We start from the raw sequence: 25,772 nt of genomic DNA, 5'->3' as shown, positions 1-25,772 counted from the left end.
TCAGTGCAGTAAGCATACGTCACTGGAACACGTTTGAGAAACTCCAGTTTTAATCTGAAAATGGAAAAAAAACCCATTTAGAATACTGATCTAAATCAGGGGTCCCCAATGTGGTGCCCGTGAGCACCCTGGAGCCCACCAACACTTTTCTTGGCACCGCCAAGTGTTTTTAGAAAGAGGGTGGGTCCAGGTGGGGCTTTGGTCCAGCAAGGCTTCTGATTGGCCACTGGTGATTTGATTGACTGGGCAGATTTTTTTTTTTTTTACACAAAAATATTGGTTTGGAAGCAGATGCCACCACAGCACAAGGATAAATACTGTGCAACTGAAGGTTAGATGCCATAGCCATTTTTTTATCTGGCTCCGCCTCCTGCAGCAGCCATTTTGTGGCTGCGCCCACCACGCTGTGTCAGAATTCCTAAGGTGACCACAGGTTGAAAAAGGTGGAGGGGCCCCTGATCTAAATAATGGCTTTAAAACTTTATGTCTCTCTCTGTAAAAGTCAATATGAAACAATATTCTGTTAAAGTCAATATGAAACAGACCTTTCTCACAAAAAACAGGGCTAACTGGTTTTTAAAATGTACGTATTCATTACGCCCTATTTAATATTTATTTAATATTATGCTAGATGCTGTGGATAGGACACAAAAGTAATGTATTGGCCTCCCCTGAACTCTGCTGAGTACACTGCCTCTTCCAGATCCTTCCGCTTTCCAAGCTACTAGTCCAAATTTTCCTGCATTTTCAACCCCCCCCCCAAAGTAGATAGAGTTAGAAATGTTCTCTTTTAAACTTCAGCCTTTTATGTATGGCTGTTTCACTCCCCGTCACCCCTCCGAGGACTTTGGGTCTTTGTTTGGATTATGCAGGCCGTTTCCGACCATCAGCGGTCGCCTCGCTCTCCCCCTGCATTTCCCCGTGTTTTCAAATTCGAGATAAAACAGCCCCTGAAAATGCGGGCAAAATGCACGGAAAGGCAGGGGGAGAGTGAGGCGACCTCTGGCGGCTGGAAACGGCATGCAGAATCAGAATGGCCACGAGGGAAACAGCCATGCATAAAAGGCCTTAAAAATACTTAAGTTCCACTATGCCTAATCCAATCATCCTGCTAATGTCATTTACTTGCTTTTGGCATTTACATTGACATCGGTTGTCTGAATTCACTCTTCTCTGCTTAAGGACAGATGGACTCCCATTCTAGCTGTATCTGAAGAAGTGAGCTGTGGCTTGCGAAATCTCATACTCTGCCAGAAATTGTGTTAGCCATTAAGGTGCTACTGGACTCTTGCTCTTTTCTTCTTCCACTATGCCATTACTGATTTCTAGACTCAAGGGATTTCCATTTACCTGCAAGCCACAATATATTGGAGGAGCATTCATAAGGCAGCAGGTGGAAGCGAAGGTGGACCTCTGCTCAACCAGCCCAGAAAGGACTTCTTCAGTGGCCTCAGGCAGTGCCTTGCGATAGGTCTCTCTTAGCCTGCAGAACAATGAAACACAGTCATGCAGCTAGTATGAAAATAAAAAATCCGCACAAGGCAAATGGTGACTGGATGAAACGTATTACCTGTGTGTGTGTGTGTGTGTGTGTGTAATAAGCCGTCAAGTTGTTTCTAACCTCTTGCGACCCTATGAATTGACCCCCCAAAATGTCCTATCATAGAATCATAGAGTTAGAAGGGACTTCCAGGGTCATCTAGTCCAACCCCCTGCACAATGCAGGAGATTCACAACCACCTCCCCCCCACACCCACAGTGACCCTTACTCCATGCCCAGAAGATGGGCAAAAACAAAACAAAACCCCTCCAGGATCCCTGGACAAACTGGCCTACAAGAAATTTGCTTCCTGACCCCAAAGTGGCAATCAGCATTTTCCTGGGCATGTAAGAAAGGGCCATGAGAGCCAAACACTGACACAACCCTTCCTGCTCGCCCTCTCATGATCTGCCTAAGTTCACAGAAACAGCACTGCTGTCAAATGGTCATCTAGCCTCTGCTTAAAAACCTCCTAAGAAGGAGAGCCCACCACCTCCCTGTTCCACTCAGGAACCGCTCTAACTGTTAGAAAATTCTTCCTAATGTCTAGATGGAAACTCTTCTGATTTAATTTCAGCTCTGACCTTCTGGGGCAACAGAAAACAACTCAGCACCAGCCTCTATATGACAGCCCTTCAAGGACTTGAAGATGGTTATCATATCACCTCTCTGTCTTCTCCTCATTTTATTTGTTTTAGCCCAAGGCTATCATTGACAGTAGGGCTGAAACTGAAAAACAGCCGAATTTCCCCTGATTCGGTGGTTTTTAGTTCGGGACGAACCAAACTCAAAAATGGCGGGCAACCGGGGAGCCGAATTCAGCGAGTTCGGGAGTTCATGAATAAATCCGGCAAATTCGGCCGTCATTAAGCAGCATAACCGTCAGTAAGCAGCATTCTCCTCCCCCGGCCAATCGGTGGCCAAGCTGGAGGAGTCAGCTGATGTGCAGCCCGGCCGGGGGGGGGGAGAGAGAGAGAGAGAGAGAGAGAGAGAGAGAGAGAGAGGGAGGGGGGGAGAGAGAGAGAGAGAGAGAGAGAGAGAGAGAGAGAGAGAGACGCATTTTTGGGGGTGCAGATCCCAAACTTTGAGCGGAGCTTCAGACAAGCCTTCTTAAGAGACCACCCAAGTTTTGCAAACATTGGGTCAGGGGGTCCCGAGAAATGGGCTTTCCCCTTTTCCCTATTGGGATGAATGGATCAGCTGATCCTGTGCATCTCCAGAGCAAAACGTCCCGTGCCTAAATGGAATCGTCTTGGATTACCGAGTCCTCCCCAGCCCCTCCTGATGGAACAGAAGACAGCCACAGTAAGACCCCTTTGGGGGCTTTAATCTATAATTTTTCTCCTGTGTGTGTGTGTGTGGGGGAAGCAGAGTCTGTGTGTGTGTGGGGAGGGAGCAGTTTCTGTGGGTGGGGGGGAAGCCAAAGGGGGCTTTTGCCGGTTCTGCCTGGGGTGTGTGTTCCCCCTCGAGTCTCCCTCTCCCTGGTTTGAGGGGGGGGGTTCAGTTGTGTGTCTTCAGGTTTTCCCTCATTCATAAGAGCGGTTAGGTCTATTTGGATGCTTGCTCAAAACTGGTTTTCAAATGGTGACTTAAAGAATGCATGTGGAGTCCCATGCAAAAGGGGAAATTCCACCCCTCCTGCTCATTATGCATAGCTAGCTGCCTCTGTCTCTTTCCATGGTTTGCAAACTCCCAGGTGTCAGGTGTTGCTTTGCACAGTTGCAAAGGTGTTGCTTACAAGGTTGTGTTGCTTTTGCAGTCATGTTGCTTGCAGTTGTGTTGCAATGCTTTGCAAACTTCTCAGCTGTTTGTCGGGGCTGGGAGCTTTGTGCGTGGGCGGCAAGCTCTGCTCAGATATGCACATTAAGGGTGGGGGGACCCCTTTCGGGGCCCATATCTCAGCCCCCCTGACCCAATCTTTACAAAACTTGGGGGGTCTTTCAAGAAGTGTCCTTTGAAGCTCCGCTCAAAGTTTGGGACCTCTACCCCCAAAAATGCCCCCCCAGAGCCACGGAAAGGAGCGGTTGTGTTTTTAATGGCTTTATTCGGCCGAATTTTTTTCCCGAACTTTGAATTCCTGCCGAATTGCACGGACCTGAAGCGGGGGAGTTCGGACTTCGGCATATCCCGAATCTAAACGGGCCGAATTCAGCCGAATCTGAACTATACCGATTTTTTTTAAATTCAACAGCCCTAATTGACAGTCTTGCTCAGGTCTTGCAAAGAGAAGGCTGCAGCTTTTGGATACACACCTTAATTGTGGTGAGTGGGTTAGGGAAGCTCGGAGCAATACTATCAGGAGTTTAGACTCTGCCAGGAGGGTCAACTCCTAGCAGAGTCACTCAAGGCGGAATGGTCACAGCTGAGACACCGACCTAAGATGCATGGGAGGGGGCATGGCTCAGGGGCAGAGCATCTGCTTGGCATGCAGAAGGTCCCAGGTTCAATCCCTGGCATCTCCAGTTAAAGGGACTAGGCAGGTAGGTGATGCGAAAGCCCTCTGCCTGAGACCCCGGAGAGCTGCTGCCGGTCTGAGTAGACAGTACTGACTCTGATCGACCCAGGGTCTGATTCAGTAGAAGGCAGCTTCATGTGTTCACTTCATGAATCAACGGTCCCATCAGCAGATGGGAGGTGACAGTTCCCATGGTGATGGGGGTGGAGGAATCCTTGAAGGGTTGCTACTGGGCAGAAGAAGTATTGGAGGATTTCTCTTGTAGGTCTGGCAGTGTAGGTACAATAAGTCCCTAGTTTTTTCACTGTTCATTATTTGAGGTTGATAGACAGAGACTGGTTGAGTCATTTGATAACAGAAAGAAGGCACTCAACCTTACTGACATTTTAAAAATAACAAATAAATTGGAGATGGTAAAGATTGCAAAATGCATATATATTTTGGTAGCCAATTTTAAAGGATAAGGGGGATATATTAAATATTAAATATTTCGGCCATTGTGCTTTAGTGTGGTCCTGCTTAAAACCTATTGGTCATTTGAGCAGAGTCATTAAAGTAAAGTCTTGGAGGATGACAGTTGGAGAGGATCTTTCATAGATGACGGTGATGCTTCAGCTAACACTGGTTAGTACTGTGCAGAAGGTGGCAACAGTCAACCACTGCTGATCATCTCATACCTCAAAAACTCTACGAGTCACGTATCATGTATGTATGAACAGAACAGAACAGAACAGAGTAGAAGCCTTTTTCAGACATCCACTGCCACAATGTACTGGGATTCTACTAACACAACAGCATGCTAAGATGTATGGTGTGAAGAGCACTACGTGTGGGTTTTCCATGCATGTATGGCTTTGGTATAGGGTTGCCAGGTCCCCCCTCGGCTCTGGCAGGTGGTTTTTGGAGCGGAGCTGAGGCAGGGATTGCGTGTGTGCGGTCGCGCTGATCCGATCGCATCACTTCCAGTTTACACTCGGAAACGCCACATCGCAATGGGCCTTTTACCACTCAAATTCCCAGTTTGAGTGGAAAAACGCACATTGCGATGAAACGCTTCTGGGTGTAAACTGGACGTCATGCAATCGCGTCGGTGCATGCACACGATCCCTGCTTCCAAGCTGGGCACTGGATTGGCGGGCAATTGCCCGCCACTCTAAGCAACCTGGCAACCCTACTTTGGTACATGCTGTAGCCACAGAGGAAAAATCCACGTGTTACCCTCTTCACATGAAACGGCAACCATGCATATCAGCAGCAGGGTGGGGGAGATTGTGCTCCTGTTGGTAAGCTCCCAATATACACTGCAATTACCGGAAAAGGTAATTGTGTTCTGCATACCTTTGACAATAATCCTATATTTAATTCCAGATGAATAGCTAATGGGTGTTAAATCCAGGGAAAGGAATTTTTGTAAATAATATATTTTTATTCATAAACATCTAGCCACTGTACAGAAATTAAACAGACCACCTTCATCTAGAACGTAACACTTACTTTTTCTTGAATTCGAGGAAGGTAAGATGTGTATATTCCGAACACAATTCGTTTCCTTTTTCGAGCAAGTTAAATATTTGTGCCTTCATTTGTGGCCTCTGGAGTTCAGACAAGAAAGCGTAAAGCTGCATTAATAACAAACTCTTAAAGCAAAAAACGAATAAATTATTATTTCTCTGAAGCCACTGGGAGCCATTTACTTCTGTGAAAGCACAGAAAAGGGACCAAAGCTATTCAGGGAACTTCCCTCCAAAGCAGAGGTCTGGTTCCCCTGCCCCCTTCTCCCTACTGAGAACTCTGTTGGAGAAAGGTAACTCCCAATACCGAATGAACATTTCAGGGGTTTCTCAGACCACTAAGGCCTTTGTCCCAGGTCGCCCTCCCGCCCGGGCTCCCGGGCCGTCCCAAGTACCCCAGCCCCAGCCACAGCCCTCGAAAGGGAGGAGAAGGGCCCGGGAAACCCCCACTCACCGGGGAAAGAGTCGGGAGGGGCGGCAAGCGGAGGCGGGCCCGAGCCTCCTCCACGCGCCCCGGCGAACGGGCTGGAGGCCCCCGCGACCGCCGATGGCCCCGCTTGTCAGCTGGCGAGCGGAAGAAGAGGCAAGGGCGGACCACGCCCAGCAAGTGGGGCACAGCGGCAGCCGCCACGTTGCGGGGCACCCGGGCCGGTTGGTGAGCAGGGGCTCCGGGAAGGCTCCAGAGAACCCGCCCATTGGCTGGCAGGAGGGAGGAGGGCAGCAGGGACCAGCAGCCCCAGGGCGGCAGGCAAGCTGGTGCGGCTCCCGCCCCAGCGGCCAAGGGAAGGTCGTGGTTGGGACGGGGGAGGGATCAGGCGCGGAGGAAAAGCACCCGAAGTGAAGACCCGCCCGGAGCTTGACCGACTCGGGGTGGGCGGAAGAGCTCGGGCCAGGCAGAGACGGGGGCCACGCCTGCTGGCGGGATTCCCCAGGGCAGGGGAAGAAAGAGGAAAGAGGGAGGGGTCATTTATAGCCTCGGATGGAGGTGAATGGGGGAGCACAGGTGGTGGCGGGGTATAAAGCAGCGTGGGTGGAGGCCAATGAGGATGGCTGGTGAATCACGCTCCCTGCTTCCAGAGAGCTAGCAAGCTGGCCAGCTCAGGGGAGGAAGGGTCGTCCTCTTCCTCTGAGTGGTCTGAGGCCGAGGAAACCCTACCTGCAAAGAGTTGGGTTCAGCCAGGCGGTGCATCGACAGGGGAAGTCCCGCTCGACGGCGCAGCGGCCCCGGCAGGGACTTTTCCCCGCGGTAGGGTTTCCAGGTCCCTCTTTGTCACCGGCGGGAGGTTTTTGGGGCAGAGCCTGAGGAGGGTGGGGTTTGGGGAGGGGAGGGACTTCAATGCCACAGAGTCCAATTGCCAAAGCAGCCATTTTCTCCAGATGGACTGATCTCTATTGGTTGGAGATCAGTTGTAATCGCAGGAGATCTCCAGCTAGTACCTGGAGGTTGAAGGAAAATAACAAGCACTGATGGCTACTGGAAACATCAATAAGACTTTTTATAATTCAGTCATAAAAATCAAACCTTATACAGTGAAACAGAAGCAAACAAAGTCCCGTGGTGAAAATAATTTTCACCAGGTGAGGTCTCACCACGGGACTTTGTTTGCTTCTGTAGCCATCAGTGCTTGTTATTTTCCTTCAACTCTGTTATTATAGCACGAGGGACGATTTTTGAATTGTAGTACCTGGAGGTTGGCAACCCTACCCCACGGTCATCCTCCCCCCGCCGACTGCTTCGGGGCTTCCTTTTGATCATGCATGCCTTTTCTGCCCATCAGAGGTTGCCTCTCTTTCCTCATAGATTTTGCCCACATTTTCCAGATGCTGTTTTAACCAGAAGCTGGAAAATGTGGGCAAAACGTGCAGGGAGAGCCAGGTGACCTCTGATGGGTGGAAAAGGCGTGCATGATCAAAAGGAAGCCCTGAAGCAGTCGGTGGGGGTGACCACAGGGAAACACCCCTGCATAAAAGGCATTTGTCTGTGGTAGAGCTATGCCCAGTGAATGTATATGGCAGCCGGGCAGGGAAAAAGGATGCTGGGAGAACATTTCTGTGTCTTACCTTTACAGCAAAACAAGCTTTGGGGTCGGTGTCATTGCAACAGCTGGTCACCACATTTTTGGAAGACTCGAACATGACTGAGAAAAGCGCTTCCGGGGCATAGGTGTACCTCCGAGCAATCTCAAATAAGTAGCTGTCATTTATAAGGGGGGGAAATAGCCAACATTTCAGTCTTTGCATCAGCCAGAAGTAATCTGCAGTCTGCCTTTCTTGCTGAGATGCAGGGCAGAGAACTGAAACGGGAACGTCAGTTCCTCACGTGTATGCAAGTTTACAGACATCCGTGCCCTGAGAACTATGGGGATCAATTGCTCATTCAGTACAGCAGAAAGGCCCTGTAGCCAGAGACAAAGGCCTTCACAGCAGTGTGCCATTTAGGGAATGGAGTAACTTCTCTTTGCATTTCAGAACATAAGTAATTACTTCATGCAGTGGCAGACCTACATTTTTGCGACCCTGAAGCTTGAACAGTTATGGGGGCCCCTTCGCAACCAGCAACAATAGGGCAACAGCCAACAACGCCCAAAGAATGTTTTTACCATAATGTTTTACTATAGGGTTTCAGGCGTTATCAGAGAGCGTCACTCCAAAGTGGTGATGTCACTTCTGGGTTCATGCTGGAAGTGATGTCACAGGATCAGTGTGATTTAAGTTTCCCCCCAGTTTGCTCCTGCTGTTCCCCACAACAGACACCTTGTGAAGTAGGTGGGGCTGAGAGAGTTCAGAGAGAACTGTGATTAGCCCAAGGTCACTCAGCTGGCTTCATGTGAAGGAGTGGGGAAACCAACCCGGTTTACCAGATTAGTGTTCACTGCTCATATGTAGGAGTGGGGAATCAAACCTGGTTCTCCGGATCAGAGTCCACCACTCCAAACATAGCAATAGGGAATCGCCCGCTGGAAGCAGCCATTTGGTCACCTAGATCAATAAATACATGCCAATAAGTGCAAGCCAAGCCAATTTAAAAAGCAAGGCTATAAATGCACACCAAACAAACAGACCAGTCTAAAATGGTATTATTAAAGCAATCCTCAGCTATGAATGTGCCATGAAAGAACTAAAAAAAGAAAACCCTTCATTAAAAGCCTTCGTAAAGAGAACTATTTTGGCCTGGCACCTAAAGAAAAACAAAATAGGTACCATACAAGACTCAAGGGGAAGGGCACTCATTCAGTGAAGTGCCACCTTAGAAATAAAGCCCATCTGTGGGCTTGTGAAGAGGACAGTAACTGGTGGGGGGAGATGGCTGTTGAGGACCTTACAAGTAAGAACTAGAAGCAAATGGGCAGCCAGTGTAGATTTTTCAGCAAAGAAGACATACGATCATCAACAGTAACCTGGCTGCCGAATTCTGTACCCATGGAAACATCAGAACTTTTTTTCAACAGTAGCCAAGCTCCCTTTGATCAGATCATGGATCACTATGGCCAGATCGGTAGCCTGCTGACCTCTAATGCTGGCCACAGCAAAACTTATATTTCTGATGTTCATGGAAAAGGAAATCACAAGAAATAATTTCCACGGAAAAACTATGAGGTTCCCACTGCTGGGCAGGGCAGCACTACATCATACTGGCTTTCTTAGGTTGGCTGATGTTGAGCAGTAGTAAGTAGCCAGGCCTGGATGAGACATGCAGGTTGTATGGTATCAGGTTGGCTGCTATAATACCTGAGTCTGATGAGTCTGATGAGCCCTCAAAAACCAAAACAGGCCTGGAAAGAACCCTGCCTGTTTTCACCCTACCTTTTACTGACAGAAACCAAGACTTGAAGGCTAGCAATATTGCTATGGCTGCCTGGCAATGACCACTGAGGGATTCACTTCTTTAAGCTACATGCACTGCTTCCATTATTTGGGGGTTTTAACCCTCCACTTTTTTTTTCTTTCTCTTTTACGGTTCAGTTTTTTTTTTTTGTTGCAAACATGAGGCTTTTCTCAGGTTTGTAGAAAGAGGTGTTTTGTCTGTTCATGACCCCAATCTTTGAATTTAAGTGTTCACAGATGGGGTCATGTTGACAATTAGATGTAGTGATATCAGTAATTATGAAAATGAAACCAGGGGATATTAATAATTATTAATAAGCATAGGCTTCAAGGGTAAATCTCTATCTCAGGAGAAGGGAGGAAGGATCGTTCTAAATCCACTTACTGTCCATTTGTTGGAAACATAACATTCTTGCAGAGGTCTTCATCTGCCGGTGTTTGAAAATCAGGAAGATTGGGAGATTTGGCCCATGGGAGTGAATAAATGCAGAAATATGCCCTCAGGGTGTTTGCATCTTTACAGCAGCCATCAAACCTTTGGTCTTTGGTTGACAGTTTACTGCAGATTTTGGTGGTATGCTCCAACAACTGGAAAAGAGGCAGCCAATGATTTAGCAATGCGACAGAACTGAACATTTTTGTGTATGTCGAACAGGATCTGTATTGTTTAGCTGTGAATTAGACAGCCAGTGTGGTGTAGTGGTTAAGAGTGTTGAACTAGTATCCTGGAGAGCAAGGTTCAAATCCTGACTTGTATGGAAACTTGCTGGATGACCTTGGGCCAATCACACTCAGCCAGTGTGGTGTAGTGGTTAAGAGCGGTAGTTTGGAGCAGTGGATTGATCTGGAGAAGAGGGATTGATTCCCCACTCCTCCACATGAGTGGCAGAGGCTAATCTGGTGAACTGGATTTGTTTCCCCGCTCCTACACGTGAAGCCAGCTGGGTGACCTTGGGCTAGTCACACTTTCAATCCCACCTACCTCACAGGGTGTCTGTTGTGGGGAGAGGAAGGGGAAGGTGATTGTAAGCCAGTTTGATTCTTCCTTAAGTGGTAGAAAAAGTTGGCATATAAAAACCAACTCTTCTTCTTCTTCTTCTTCTTCTATCTCAGAGGTTCTAGCTGTATCTGAAGAAGTGAGCTGTGACTCACAAAAGCTCATACCCTGCCAGAAATTCTGTTAGTCTTGAAGGTGCTACTGGACTCTTGCTCTTTTCTACTATCTCAGAGGGTTGTTGTGAGGATAAAAAGGGGAAGAGGAGAATTCTGTAAGTCTCTTTGGGTTCCACTTGGGGAGAAAAGTGGGATATACATGAATTAAGTAAATAAATTCAGCTAATGGGCTATTTGCAAAGCAATGTTTCCCATACTGATTTATTTTTGCAAGGATATATTTCCTGTAAAATCCATAAGGTTTTTTTTTATTAAAGTGTATTCCCCCACTCCTGTGGAGACGAAGAAAAATTAAGTAAACTTTGTGCCTAACTGCTAGCTGCAATATGCTGTCCTCATTAGGGGTATGCATCACAAAAAAAGAAGGTAAAATTCGGATTCAAGTATATTGGACCTGAAAACCAAATCCCCATAGCAGTATGGGTTTCCCCAGGAATCTGAAAAAAATTGGATCCATTATATCCTATGGAATTTTTTTCTGGGGCTCTGAGGTGGGGGCTATTTTTTAAGGTAGAGGCACCAAATTTTCAGCGTAGCTGCTGGGGACTCTCCTTACAAGAACCCCCAACTGTGGTAAAGATTGGGTCAGAGGGTCCCATTTCATTGGCCCTCATACTGTACATCCTTCATATAGGGCCCAATAAAATTGGACCCCTGACCAATCTTTGCCAAACATGGGGGTTCCTCTAAGGAGAGTCATCAGCAGACATGCTGCAAATTTGGTGCCTCTACCTTAAAAAATAGCCCCTCCCCAGAGCCCCGGAAAGATTTCCTATAGACTACTATGGAGCGGGTGGGTGGGATTTAAACACCTCTGGGGGCTTTTTTTTTTTTTTTTTGGTCTTTTAGTGGCTGAAGCTGGCAATCTCAAAATGATCCTGAAAAAAGCCAATATTTTGAGCTTTTTCGGGATCAGCATTGCTGGCTACAGGTTAAAACCATGTTTTCGGTTCGGCTTTGCGGAATTGTACCCTCTGAACCAATCTTTACCAAACTTGGGGGTTCTTGAGAGTCACCTGCTCTGGTTAGACCTCACCTAGAATATCGTGTTCAGTTTGGGCACCACAATTTAAGAAGGATGTAGACAAGCTGGAACGTGTCCAGAGGAGGGCAACAAAGATGGTGAGGGGTCTGGAGACCAAGTCCTATGAGGAAAGGTTGAAGGAGCTGGGTATGTTTAGCCTGGAGAGGAGAAGACTGAGAGATGATATGATGACCATCTTTAAGTACTTGAAGGGCTGTCATATAGAGGATGGTGCTGAGTTGTTTTCTGTTGCCCCAGAAGGTCGGACCAGAACCAACAGCTTGAAATTCAATCAAAAGAGTTTAGACATTCGGAAGAACTTTCTAACCATTACAGCAGTTGTTCGGTGGAACAGGCTTGCTTGAGAGGTGGTGAGCTCTCCCTCCCTGGAGGTTTTTAAGCAGAGGCTAGATGGCCATCTGTCAGCAGTGATGATTCTATGATCTTAGGCAGATCACGAGAGGGAGGCCATCTTGGCCATCTTCTGGGCATGGAGTAGGGGTCACTGGGTGTGTGCGGGGAGGTAGTTATGAATTTCCTGCATTGTGCAGGGGGTTGGACTAGATGACCCTGGTGGTACCTTTCAACTCTATGATTCTGTGAATCTATGAATGCACATCCCTAGTCCTCATCTTGACTTCTGCAATCAGCTAGAATTCCCCCCTTCCCCTTCAATTTATGGTTTGGGGAATTTTCTCTTTTCTCTGTGCTATCAGGGACATCAGGCCATAAGAGCAATCCTCTTGGATCAGACCAATGGTCCATCTAGCTCAGTATCCTGTTTTGCAAAATGTCAGGGCAGATGCCTGTATACCTACACACGAAGCTGTCTTATGTGGAATCAGACCATTGGTCTATCAAAGTCAGTATTGTCTGCTCTGACTGGCAGCGCCTCCTCAGGATCTCAGGTTGGTGAGCAGAGTTCAGTTAGCACAGCATTTGGAGGCTAACAACAGGTTAAATGAAAATATACTGACTGGAGTGCCACTGGGTGGGCCTTTAAAAAACAAATAAACCTCCAGAAACTTGGGTGATTTAGAGCAGGGAAACAGCAGGGGGAGGGTACATTGCCCCTGCCCCTCCCTCATTGTTTCTCTGCTTCAAATTGCTACCCAAGTAGTCCTGCTTCCCATGGGATTAATAAAAACAGGCATATGTACATTTTTAAGCCCCAAAAGGCTTTTTTGTGGGGTGGTGGGGGGAAATCAAATGGGAACAGAGAAACAGCAGCTTATCCACTAGTAGAAGGGAAGAAGAAGGAGAAGGAGTTGGTTTCTATATGCCAATTTTCTCTACCTTTTTAAGGAGAATCAAAAAGGCTTACAGTCTCCTTCCCTTCCTCTCCCCACAACAGACACCTTGTGAGGTAGATGGGGCTGAGATAATTCAGAGAGAACTGTGAGTAGCCCAAGGTCACCCAGCTGGCTTCATGTGGAGGAGTGGGGAAACCAACCCGGTTCACCAGATTAGAGTCCATCGCTCATGTGGAGGAATGGGGAATCAAACCCGGTTCTCCAGATTAGAGTCCACTGCTCCAAACCACCTCTCTTAACCATTACACCATGCTGTCGCTCAGCACATCTGTCTTCCTGTTGTTCCAAAAGGCTGCTGTTCTCCCCTGTGCTGGAACTACCTGAATTGTGGACTATCCTTCGCAAACACCCCAATAACGCGAACGAACAGAAAACTCCACCAACCGGATAACCCGAATCACCCTTCCACCAACCGAATTATCGGCCAGAGGTCTGAACTACAGCTCCTAGTGACTTGTGAAAGGGCCTTTGGCTCCACAGCACCCACCTCTCTTTGGAAGCTGTCATCGGTTGTTGAATTGCAGGTCCTGGAAAACACTTCTGAAGCATCTGTGGCCAGAGCTATGACATCATCGAGTGAAGCATTGGTACTTTTCTGGGCAAACTTTGTTATGTAGCTAGATGAGGGCCAATGAAATGAGATGTAAGATTAGTTTTGCCACTGCATAGGCCATTCCTAAGTATGTTTGATGATCCTGATAGGACGAACACTTAGATTTAGATGCACTGATGAATCTTGGGGATCATCTGCATCTCCCCTTCCTCTGCATAGCAACCCTAGACTTTCTCAATGCTCTCCCATCCGAATACTAACAGTAGCTGAGGTTGCTCAGTTTCCTAGCTGTGATGTGATCAGGCTAGGGTGGGCTTTTAGCCTGCTACTGACAAAATGTAAACACGTGTAAAACGAAGTGACATAGGGAACATTCAACTCATCCTTATTGGATGACAGCTACCTGGGAGCTGTCTGTGTTTTTCCTGACCTGGCTTCTCAGGCTGGCTTCGGTGCCCGGTTTCTCCTAGGGCATCTCTATACTCATGGGGCGGGGTCTCGTGGAGAGCCAGTGTGGTGTAGTGGTTAAAGGGTGGTGGACTCTAACCTGGAGAACTGGGTTTGATTTCCCACTCCTCCACGTGAGCAGTGGACTCTGGAGAACTGGGTTTGATTCCCTGCTCCTCCACATGAGTGGCAGACTCTAATCTGGTGAACTCCATTGATTTCACACTTTCCTGCATATTCTCATGACTGCCACTTAATCTATCTGCTGTCTGGTAATGATAAGGCTGTAGGCGCTTTCACACATGCTGAATAATGCACATCCAATCCACTTTCGATCTACTTTAACAATTGTTTGCAAGTGGATTTTGCCATTTCACACAGTAAAATCCAGCTGCAAAGTGCATTGAAAGTGGATTGAAAGTGCCTTATTCGGCATATGTGAAAGCGCCATGTAACTCAGAACAGAACAGATTTTTATTACGGCATTGCCATTCTAAGAAAGCCATGTTACTCTATCTGTAGTTTATTACTTAACAGCTTTGAAAATACGCCAAAAGTTATAATCAAGTAACACCTAAATGCTCATTTGCATACAGGAGCTCTTTATTGCACTGGAACTGGAATGGGAGTTCTTTAATGTCACTTACTACCTGATCCTTTTAACTGGAGATGCCAGGGATACCACTGAGTTACGGTCCCAACAAATCTCCCCAGGTTTTCATGGTGATCAGGAAGTGCTCAAGAGTCACATATTGCACATTTGAACGTATAAGACACCTTTCGTACCTGAACTTGGTTCTTTCTTTCCCCAACAAATCATAGTGGGAGCATATTTTGTTGGATACTTTGGTGAGCATTACAGCAGACCTCCGGCTGAACTTCTGCAAGGCAAAAAGGATAGTGGTTACTTAGACAGAGACGAACCACTGGACAAAGGCAGTCGCTTGAAGTGAGCCTGGAAATGCACACAAACATCTGACGAGGCGCAAAAAATTAGCAAAGCTCATATCTCTGAATAGAGAGAGCTCAGTTTTCCAATTACAGCATTCAGTTTCGTTTGGTCTGGCAGATAGAATCATAGAGTAAGAAGGGGCCAGTCAGGCCATCTACTCCAACCCCCTGCTAGATGCAGGATCAGCCTGGAGCATCCCTGACAAGTGTTTGTCCAGCCTCTGCTTAAAGACTGCCAGTGAGGCGGAGCTCAACGCCACCCTAGGCAGCCGATTCCACTGTCAAACAACTGTTACTGTAAAAATTTCCCCCCTAATATCCAGACGGTACCTCTCCCCCCCCAATTTAAACCCATTATTGCGAGTCCTATCCTCTGGTGCCAACAGGAACAGCTCCCTACCCTGTTCCATGTGACAGCCCTTCATATACTTCAAGATGACGTTTCAGATCTGGATCTGCAGCTCTAGACTGGTGTAGGTATGGGTGGGAGGGTAATTCAGCCTTAGAACCCCATGTGTAAAAAAATGGGAAAAATAGATATTGACCTCACAGAGGGAGCTGATGTAGATGCTGCACCAATCCCATGGAAGGGCGTCAGAGACTACTGATGGACGGACGGATGGATCTGTTTAATTAACAGTGGCACTTTCCCTGAGTAGGCTTGCCAACCTCCAGGTACTACTGGAAATCTCAAGCACTTATGGCAAGAAAACAAATTACAGACAAAATTATGCTGTTAAGTCTATTCAAGATATAAAGTGCACACACATTAATCTGTACAAAATACAATTGATGCAATAACATGCAGTACATGTGTAAAATCCGTTTGGAGATGCATCAACTTGTCCGTGAGACTCTAGGTCCTTAAAGGTGCATAAGACTCTAGGTCCTGTAAGCTGCGTAGGTGAAACCCTGCCCTCCTCAGGCCCCGCCCCCAAAACCTCCTGCCGGTGGCAAAGAGGGATCTGGCAGTCCTATTTCCCTGGCACAAGGGGCCTTCTCCCACCATGAGAAGCTATATTCCAGGGCCTTGTTGTAATGTAATTGTTGTTTGTGATCTCACTGCTGTCTTAGGCATTTCTCTTGGAGAAGTGGTACAGAAACCCTCTAAGGGAATGAACAGATGAGCGATTCAAATCCTCTCCTCAAGCTTCTTGCTGCTATAGCTGTTCTACTCTCTACACTCCCTAGAGGTGGCATAGCAGTATTGAAGGACGAGTTGGAGAGCCAGTGCGGTGTAGTGATTAAGAGCGGCGGACTCTAATCTGGAGAACTGGGTTGATTTCCCCATTCCTCCACATAAAGCCAGCTGGATGACCTTGGACTAGTCACATACTGTCAGCCTAACCTACAGACTCATAGTATTATAGAGTTGGAAGGGACCACCAGGGTCATCTAGTCCAGCCCCCTGCACAATGCAGGAATTTCACAACTACCTCCCCCCACACCCCCAGTGACCCCTATTTCAAGCCAAGAAGATGCTCAAGATGCCCTACCTCATAGGGTTGTTGGGAGGATAACATGGAGGAACTAATGAACTAATGAAACCGCTTTGGGTCTCCACTGGGGAGAAAGGCGGAGTATAAATGAAGTAAAAAATAAAATAAAAATAAAATAATTATCAAATGTTAATTTAAGATTGGGAGCCAGCATGGTTAGTAGTTAAGAGCGGCGGACTCTAATCTGGAGGACTGGGTTGGTTTCCCCACTCGTACGCATGAAGCCAGCTGGTTGACCTTGGGCTAGTCACATTTCTCTCCAAACTCTCAGCCCCACCTACCTCACAAGGTGTCTGTTGTAGGGAGAGGAAGGGAAGGTGATTGTAAGTCGCTTTGAGACTCCTTATGGTACAGAAAAGCGGGGTATAAAAACCAGCTCTTCTTCTTCTTGCCTTGACTCATGTGGTTGTGTCTGCATGACCACCCCTTCCCCCAGGCGTGGCTGGCCATGCCACAAAGTGGGACAAGATATTAAACCTGCCCTAAAACAGCACCTGGCATGACTGATGAACACATGAACACGAGAAGCTGCCTTATACTGAATCAGACCCTTGGTCCATCAAAGTCGACTTTTGAGGGTCTCAGGCAGGGGTCTTTCACATCACCTATAAACTTAGACCCTTTAACTGGAGATGCCGGGGATTGGACCTGGGATTTTCTGCATGCCAGGCAGATGCTCTACCACTGAGCCACAGCCCAGCCCTGTGGACACTTTGTCAGATGTACAGAACGTTTTGTTTCATGCAACCTTCCCTGAATGGTTGCTGGAGGTTTTCAAAGGAAAACTGGGCTTAAGAACATAAGAAGGCCCTGCTGGATCAGACCAAGGTCCATCAAGTCCAGCAGTCTGTTCACACAGTGGCCAACACAGTCTGTTCACAGTGGCCAACCAGGTGCCTCTAGGAAGTCTACTCAGACTGGCAGCAGCTCTCCAGGGTCTCAAACAGAGGTCTTTCACATCATCTTCAAGCCTAGTCCCTTTAACTGGAGACGACGGGGATTGAACCTGGGACTTTCTGCATGCCATTCAGATGCTCTACCACTGAGCCACAGCCCCTCCCCTAAATTAGCAAGAAAGGGCTTCTCAGTAATGGGATATATGTACTTGTGGTACTTGCATAGATGCTAAGGCTTCTGTTGCCACCAGTGCTGGGGTCTGGCTGTCTTTGCGGGTGGGGCAGTGGAAGGTGGCAAAGGAAGCATGCAAAGGAAGCATGAAACATTTTAGATTAAAAAGGGAAATGCTCAGACCTCTTTTAGGAAGCACATCGTGGGCTGGGCAGAAGTGCAGCACGATGTGACCATGGATAAGTAGCTCGTTGTAGAGGCTGCCAGCACAGGCAACGGGGCGCTGCTGTAGTCTGTGGAATACTCATAGAGATACCTAGAAAACAAACCACAAAAGAAAACATAAGAAAGTGCTATGGTACAAATTAGTCCATCCAGCTTAGTAAAGCCCTGGGGCAGCTCCATTCTAGCCAGTCATAGCGCAATAAGTATCATCACGGAGGTCCAAATGAAATCTTGAGAATACAAGGTAAAACATAAACCTTTAATGAAATTACTTATATACAAAGTAATACTTAATTTATCTTCGTTCTGAATTATGTATAATTTTGTATGTCTCTATATTTATAGAAAATGGAAATGTCTCAGTGACGAGATAATCATACTGGGTTATGAGCTGATGAAAGCATATGAAACGTGTTATATCTGGAAGGCATGTACTCTTGTACCACACCTGGTATCCCTTTGGGATTTTCTTGGGTGAAGCAACCCCTGTACCCCCCTTCTCTAAATAGAGGGGTAAAAAGTGCTTGGAGCACTTGGAAACGCTGTACGCAGCTCTGTGAAGGAAACTGACAAGAGGAACGGATCGCGGAGACTCCGCCGGGAACGCACGGACTTCCCTAAACCATTTGGAATTGTGAATGAACTTTGGATATTGACACTGTGTAACTATCAGAACGAAGGAACTGTCTTTCTTAAGTGTTTTTGCATTTGTTGAAGTTATTTTGTATGTCTTAGTGTTATGGATATGTGATGCCAACATTCCTAACAACTAGAATGTATGATTTGGATATTGAACTTTTTTTAGTTTGAACCTCAGTATATTCACGTAGACTAACATTGGTTGCTAGTGAAATTTTTAGTAATTTGGTGTTTTTGAATGTGGAGCAGGTGTGCTGTATTTCACATAAGAAGGACCACCTGGAGGATGGAAACTCTAGTAATGATTGTTATTGTACAGTAGGGTTGCCAACCTCCAGGTACTAGCTGGAGATCTCCTGCTATTACAACTGATCTCCATCCAATAGAGATGAGTTCACCTGGAGAAAATGGCCACTTTGGCAATTGGACTCTATGGCATTGAAGTCTCTTCCCTCCCCAAACCCCGCCCTCCTCAGGCTTCACCCTAAAAACCTCCCGCCGGTGGCGTAGAGGGACCTGGCAACCCTAGCTGCCAGTCTGAGTAGACAATACTGACTTTGATGGACCAAGGGTCTGATTCAGTATAAGGCAGCTTCATGTGTTCATGTGAGATCTCCAGCTACCACCTGGAGGTTGGCAGCCCTAGTTATGATTGTTATTGTGCAGTGAGCACTTCAGGAAACAGCACCGTTAAAATGAACTTGCTTTAAAAAACTTGCCTGTCTGCAAAGCCCTGGGGATCCCTTGCGAAGTCCTCGCATACTGTGGCATCCGTTATCTCCTCGTATGTAGGGAACTCCTTAGGAGGGTGCTTCAAGGCTGCCAGGCACAGCTTTCTTTCCAGGCCTACCTCTGTACAACAGGCTGCTATTCCCGGGTGCTTGGGGAATGGAGCAGTCTCCCGGCAGGATTTGGCAGAGAGAGCTACAGACTGGTGTAGGCGGGAGGCGAACAGGAGGGGGAGAAAGAGACAAGAAGGAACAAATTACATTTTTTTGTTCACTTTCCATAGGCAGATCATGAGAGGGAGGGCACCTTGGCCATCTTCTGGGCATGAAGAAGGGGTCACTGGGTGTGTGTGGGGTAGTTATGAATTTCCTGCATTGTGCAGGGGGTTGGACTAGATGACCCTGGTGGTTCCTTCCAATGCTATGATTCTATGTTCAGGTGGGTGGGTAGGGTTGCCAACCTCCAGGTGGGATCTCCCACTATCACATTTAGGGTTGCCAGCTCCATGTTGGGAAATACCAGGAGCTTTTGGGGATGGAGCCTGATTAGGGTGGGGTTTGGGGAGGGGAGGGACTTCAATGCCATAGAGTCCAATTGCCAAAGCGGCCATTTTCTCCAGGGGAACTGATCGCTTTCGCCTGGAGATGAACTGTAATAGCAGGAGATCTCCTGCTAGTACCTGGAGGTTGGTAACCCTAGTGAGTAACCACAAAGGGAATGGATTTTTTAAGCAGCATTTCTTCCAATAACAAATGTGAATCTGAGAGACCTGACAGGGTTGACACAGCCTGTGTCCACTTATATCATGATGGGAGCCGGCAGAAACATACTTCATTCTCATAGCAATCAGGATCAGCTCCTTCTGGGCAGCATTTTTCTGCGATAGAGAGAATCTCGTTCACGACGTTCATGATTTCCTCGTATGTGGCGTTGGAGTATTTTCTGCTGCTTGCAATAATTGCTCTGTGGACAAATAGGAGTGAACGATTCAAAGTTATAATCTGGGAAATTATTCTGCCCTGCCTGTTCCCTTCTTTTGAGAATCATGTAAATATATAGAGGAGGATACTGTCGAAGGCTTTCACGGTCAGAGTTCATCGGCTCTTGTAGGTTATCCGGGCTGCGTGGGCATTTATGCGCGGGAGGTTTTCCACTCTCCAGATGCACATTTTCCCCATTTGATTTCTCAAAACTCTGCATGGGGGCTTATTTTTGAGGTTTGAGAATTCGCATGGGGAAAATGTGCATGGGTGTCAAACATAAGGCCAGGGCCGGATCTGGCCCCTCGAGAGCTGTTATCCGGCCCGCAAGCCAGCTGAGGCAGCCAACCCTCCTCATTCTTGATCTGGCCTGGTAAGGCCTGGTCTTTATATCCTTTATATAGTGTCCTTTATATCATATATCATATCATATATCATATCATATCAAGTGTCCTTTATATCATATCTGGCCCTCGTAACAATTGAGTTCAACACCCCTGATCTAGAGAGTGGAAAATCCAAGGCAAAACCTCCCATGCATAAAAAGCCAGTGACAGAAGGGGGTGAATGAATCACCCTGGAGATGGAGTTAGACAACTTTGGTGCCACAACCGAAAAGGCCAGTTCGAGGTTTGCCACCTGTCAAACCTCAGATGGAGGCGGAACCTGAAACAGGCTTTCTGAAGATCGCCATATTGGTCAGGTAGGTTCATATGGCCCTCCTTAAGGCATGGTGGCCCCAAGCCATATATGGCTTTAAAGGTCATTACCACCACCATGGATTTTGCATTTTGGGAGGCTTCAGAGCAGGTGGGAAGGCGAGAAAGCCCTGTTCCGTTAACAGAAATCCCTTCCATTGGCAGAAATTACCGCTGGACCCATCCCACTGACTTCACAGTTTCCATACTACTTAAAAGAAGGGTGATAACCAGCTAGTATGTGGGTCAGAAAAGAAGATTCTGTCACCTGCTGGCCCTGACCACCTCCAACTTACCCAGTGTCCTTGGCTCCAGCTAGTCTTGCCAGATGCTGACTTGGTTCCCTGGCCTGCAAGATTCCTTCAAACCATCCCAACTTACCAGGATCTGCTCTGCCTTCCCTTCCCCAAAGCTGGTAGTTTTGAACCTGAAAGCTGTCAGCCTACACAAAGGAATGGCGAAATATTTCATGATCTCCTTTACATCTATATTTTTGCAAACTGTAGCTGGTATCCTGAGTGCCAGCAAGACTGAACATAAGAGTGTGACTCAGCATAGGGAGTCTTCCGAATACATACCCAGCTCGGAATTTTTCTTTCCCTAAGACGTTGAATTCTTGACAGACTTTTTCTTTCATGTAATCTCGCCCTGCAAAAACCAATCAAGGAGAATGGCAATCATTTTTTTTTAAAATATCCCATTTGCATTCTGTGAATTCAGATGTTCAGTACTCTTTTGTACCAAAAAAGAGGCAGTTTCAATTAAACATGACTGTTTTTGAAGCCGAAAACCTGACTTATCACTTGGTTCATTTGAGCAACTAATTTTGTTGGACTTCACGTGTCTTCATTCCTTCCGACATTACATGGTTTTCTGTTCCGTGGGGGATTCCCACCTCCCATGCATGTTTCCCGGCCTCCGGGAGACTGTCGTTCTCGGCGTGTATCTCCCGCCTGGAGGATTACGCAGAGCCTGTGTGTGAACTGTAGGCATTCCTGCCCTGCGGCTTTGCCACTTCGTGAGTACGTCTGGTCTTATCGCGGTGCCAGGGGCACCTCCGTGGTCCTGCTCCTCCTGAACTTTTTCGACAGGATCAGTGCCGTGGAATTTGTTTTGTTTTCTTAATTCCTTTCTTGCTTAGCAATTTGGAGGGTGCCTCTGTGAACTGAGTCTGTCTGTCTATCCATCTATCATCCGCCTTTCTTGCTCAAACTGTGGATTACACTGTGTACGTCAATACTCACTGGCAGAAGACGGCAATAGAAGGGGAGAGGTGAATTTCCCTGGGGAGAGAGTTCTCGAGTTTGGGTGCTACAACTGAGAAGGCCCTCTCTTGGTAGGGTTGCCAACCTCCAGGTGGCAGCTGGAGATCTCTTGCTATTACAACTGATCTCCAGCTGATAAGAGATCAGTTCACCTGGAGAAAAATGTCCACTTTGGAAGATGGTCTCTATGGCATTATACCCCATTGAGGTCCCCACTCCCCTCCACAAACCCCGCCTTCCTCAGGCTCCACCCCCCCATCTCAAGGTATTTAGAAACCTGGAGCTGGCAACCCCTACCTCGAGCATCTGTTTATCTTTCATCCTTGTTTAGAAAATGTTTCTGCTGTGGAGGATGACCTTATTCCCTTTGGAGAGACATAATCCTTGAGTTAAAGGCAGCTTAGTGCCGAAATTATGGCTTCTGAAAACACGCAGCACTTAAAAGGGTCCGGACAAGAGCCAAAGGGAAAATATGTTTTCAAATAATTTGGCCACATCTCAGTTTCTTTGGTTTCCAAGGAGATTCCATTCTCCTGATGTACCTGCTTATAATTTATTGCAGCTTTTAGGGCCAGGAAATATTGATTCCTTCGCACTTCCTTCATTTGCCTCTTCTAGAGTTGCCAACCTCCAGGTACCAGCTGGAGATCACCCGCTATTACAACTGATCTCCAGCCGATGGAGATCAGTTCCCCTGGAGAAAATGGCCACTTTGGCAATTGGACTCTATGGCATTGAAGTCCCTCCCCTCCCCAAACACCTCCCTCCTCAGGCTCCACCCCCAAAATCTCCAGGTATTTCCCAGCCCGGAGGTGGCAATCCTAGTGACTGTACTTTGCTCTTAAAATCCAATAAGATCAGGTTAGCCTGGGGTATCCAGGTCAGTACCAAACTTAGACATAGCAATAGGTGTGAGCTCTAGCTCCTGGACCTATTTATCAGTGGGGTTGCCAACCTCCAGGTACTGGCTGGAGATCTCCTGCTATTACAACTGATCTCCAGCCGATAAAAGATCAGTTCTCCTGAAGAAAATGGCTGCTTTGGCAATTGGACTCTATGGCATTGAAGTCCCTCCCCACCCCAAGCCCTGTTCTCCTCAGGCTCCGCCCCCAAAACCTCCCACCAGTGGAGAAGAGGGACCTGGCAACCCTAGCCTCTTCCCACCCCACAGAAAAAAACTAATTATTTTTTGTTCTGGAAACAATGCTGAGAATTTCGGGTGGAAAGGTTTATATGGGAAGTAGGGTTGCCAGCTCTGGTGGTTGGCTGTTGCCTGCCTCTGCGTAGTGACCCTGGTCTTCCTTGGTGGTCTCACATCCAAATAACTAACCCGGGCTGACTCTGCTTAGCTTCTGAGATTTGATGAGATAGGGCTAGCCTGGGTTGTCCAGGTCAAGGCAGCTGCTGTCTATAACTGTCTATAGATACTTGGAAGGCTTTAAGAGGGGAGTGGACATGTTCATGGAGCAGAGCTGTATTCATGGCTACTAGTAAAAATGGGTACTAGTTATGATGCATACCTATTCTCTAGTTATGATGCATACCTATTAACTGCAGAAATACTTACAAAAACAGCCCTGTAACACAGTCTCAGAAGAGATGGCTGTTAGGGCTGTAGCTACAGCAGGCACCAAAGGACTTATTAATGAACAGCGAATCCCACAACGCAGTATTGATTTAGATTACAAAGAGCATTTGGTTAGAGCCCCCCCCGCCCCCAATCCAATTAAATGTCAAATAGGTTCAATAGGACCTTTGGAAACTTGGCAGTGAGTTTTTCCTTAACTTCAACAAGTACCTCCTCTGAGAGAATGATGCTTCCACTGTTCCTTACTTGTGGGTTGATGCCTGACTAGGGTTGCAGGGGCCCTTTCTGGCCACTGGTGGGGAATGGGGGTAGGGTTTCCAGGTCTCTCTTTGCCACCGGTGGGAGGTTTTTGGGATGGAGCCTGAGGAGGGCGGGGTTGAATGTCTGCCAACTTGGAAGGTGGTGGACATGTTCATGGAAGAGAGGGCTATCCATGGCTACTAGTAAAAATGGATACTAGTCATGATACATACTTATGCTTTCCAGGATCAGAGGAGTATGCCTATGATATTAAGTGCTGCGGGACGCAGGCAGGATAATGCTGCTGCAGTGGTCGTGTTTGTGGGCTTCCTGGAGGCACCTGGTTGGCCACTGTGTGAACAGACTGCTGGACTTGATGGGCCTTGGTCTGATCCAGCATGGCCTTTCTTATGTTCTTATGACCCTGGGGAGGACAGGGACCTCAGTGGGGTAAAATGCCACAGAGTCCACCCTCTCTGATCTCTGTAGTCTGGAGGTGAGCAGTAATTCCGGGGGGATCCAGGCAGGCTAGGGAGAAAATAAAACACACCCTTCCACATAAAAGTAATTAAGAATCTCACTCAGTTTACAGAATGTGCTGCCACCATGTGGGGTAAGAGCCAATACTTGCAGCAGTTCCCAAACTTGGAGCACTTGTCAGTGGCCCTTTTCAGAAATTTGTCACGGAGAACTAATCTTCACCTAGCACCTATATACTAAACCGAATGACAGTAGTATTTTATTTTCCAATCTCTTCACGGAGCACTAGGAGATGTTTTGCAGCGCACCAAATGCTCCGGGGAGCATAGTTTGGGAACCGCTGCTTTAGAGGGTTATAAAAAAGGGATTGGACAATTCGTGAAAGGTTGGTCTCTCAATGGCTATGAGCTATGATGCCTAAATTGTGCTTCCACATGCCACCTTAAGAGAGGAAGATCAGTCCAAGGTAGGGATGCCAACTCTTGGCTGGGAAATTCCTGGAGATTGGGGGGTGGAGCCTAAGGAGGGTAGGATTTGGGGAGGGTGGGTGCTCAGTAGGGTTTAATGCCATAGAATCCACCTTCCAAAGTGGGCATTTTCTTCAGGTGAACTGATCTCTGTTGTCTGGAGATGAAATTCCAGGAGACCTCCAGGTCCCGCCTGGAGGTTGGCACAACACCAAGGCCTTGGCAAAATAGAATACATCATAGCCGCAACACACATTCAAATATTAAAAACAGCCAAACATAGCCTTACCTCTCACCATCGCATGGCTCGTTGTTAAAGTAAGTAGCAAAATGGTTATCGTTACCGTCTTCATTTTGGACCCTCCACAATTCCAGTGGCACACAGGGCTTATTAGCTAACCACAGCTCACACTAGCCCCAGTCCTCTTCAGGAAAAAAAGATGAACTGGTCATCCTGCAGTTTATACCCCCAACATCCTGATCAATTATTAATTGTGGCTTAAAGGCAAAAGGGCAGCTATCCTTGGCCTGACAGAGATAAAAAAAGAGGTATCTGGGAAATGCAAATAGACCTTAGTGCGGGCGGATGCTCCTAAAGCATGCTCAGTTTTAAATATTAACTGAGCTGAGCTCAGGCACTCAGGCTTGTATGAGCTGAGTTCAGAGATTAGGGTTGCCAGGTCCCTCTTCGCCACTGGTGGGAGGTTTTTGGGTGGAGCCTGAAGAGGGTGGGGTTTGGGGAGGGGAGGGACTTCAATGCAACAGAGTCCAATTGCCAAAGCGACCATTTTCTCCAGGGGAACTGATCTGTACCGGTTGTGTAATGCCCAGATATAAGGGCTGGTATAAAATACTATGTACTCATATGTGCACACATGGAAGCTTTGGGGAAGTTGGCATCCGGGAGCCATGAACCAACAAATCATGCTCTCTGTGCCTGGTACGGCCTTTCACCAGTAGAGAGCTCTGAATTACCTTCATCCTTAGGAATGTGTTTTCTACTTCCAACATCACAAGACCTAGAGACGCCTTTGGGCAATATCTATAGGCTATGCTAATTAGAGTGGAGTAGACACCTAATGTGCATTGGTGCTTTTGTGTA

The 25,772-nt window shown here is 47.3% G+C and overlaps 1 protein-coding gene across 1 annotated transcript; it reads right to left on the bottom strand.

The window, feature by feature from the left end:
* On the bottom strand, positions 1–25,023 carry LOC130483033 (vitamin D-binding protein-like). Its single transcript, XM_056855926.1, has 12 exons — positions 24,960–25,023; positions 21,209–21,278; positions 19,783–19,915; positions 18,943–19,154; positions 17,543–17,675; positions 14,628–14,722; positions 13,329–13,458; positions 9,717–9,919; positions 7,568–7,700; positions 5,490–5,587; positions 1,351–1,483; positions 1–54 (listed from the first exon to the last, which is right to left on the bottom strand). The coding sequence occupies exons 1-12, from the start codon at positions 25,021–25,023 to the stop codon at positions 1–3; spliced, it is 1,458 nt and encodes a 485-aa protein (XP_056711904.1).
* Between the last annotated feature and the right edge of the window lie 749 nt (positions 25,024–25,772).

The sequence above is a fragment of the Euleptes europaea genome, chromosome 9 (assembly GCF_029931775.1).
Source record: "Euleptes europaea isolate rEulEur1 chromosome 9, rEulEur1.hap1, whole genome shotgun sequence".
NCBI lineage: Eukaryota > Metazoa > Chordata > Lepidosauria > Squamata > Sphaerodactylidae > Euleptes > Euleptes europaea.
This window is presented reverse-complemented; position numbering and strand designations above follow the sequence as displayed.

Coding starts and splice junctions, on each gene's coding strand:
- LOC130483033 (XM_056855926.1), bottom strand. CDS start 25,023: ATGAAGACGGTAACGATAACCATTTTGCTACTTACTTTAACAACGAGC. Junction 7,701..9,716: donor ATGTTTCCAACAAATGGACA/GTAAGTGGATTT, acceptor TATAAATGACAG/CTACTTATTTGAGATTGCTC. Junction 5,588..7,567: donor AAGCTTGTTTTGCTGTAAAG/GTAAGACACAGA, acceptor TCTGAACTCCAG/AGGCCACAAATGAAGGCACA.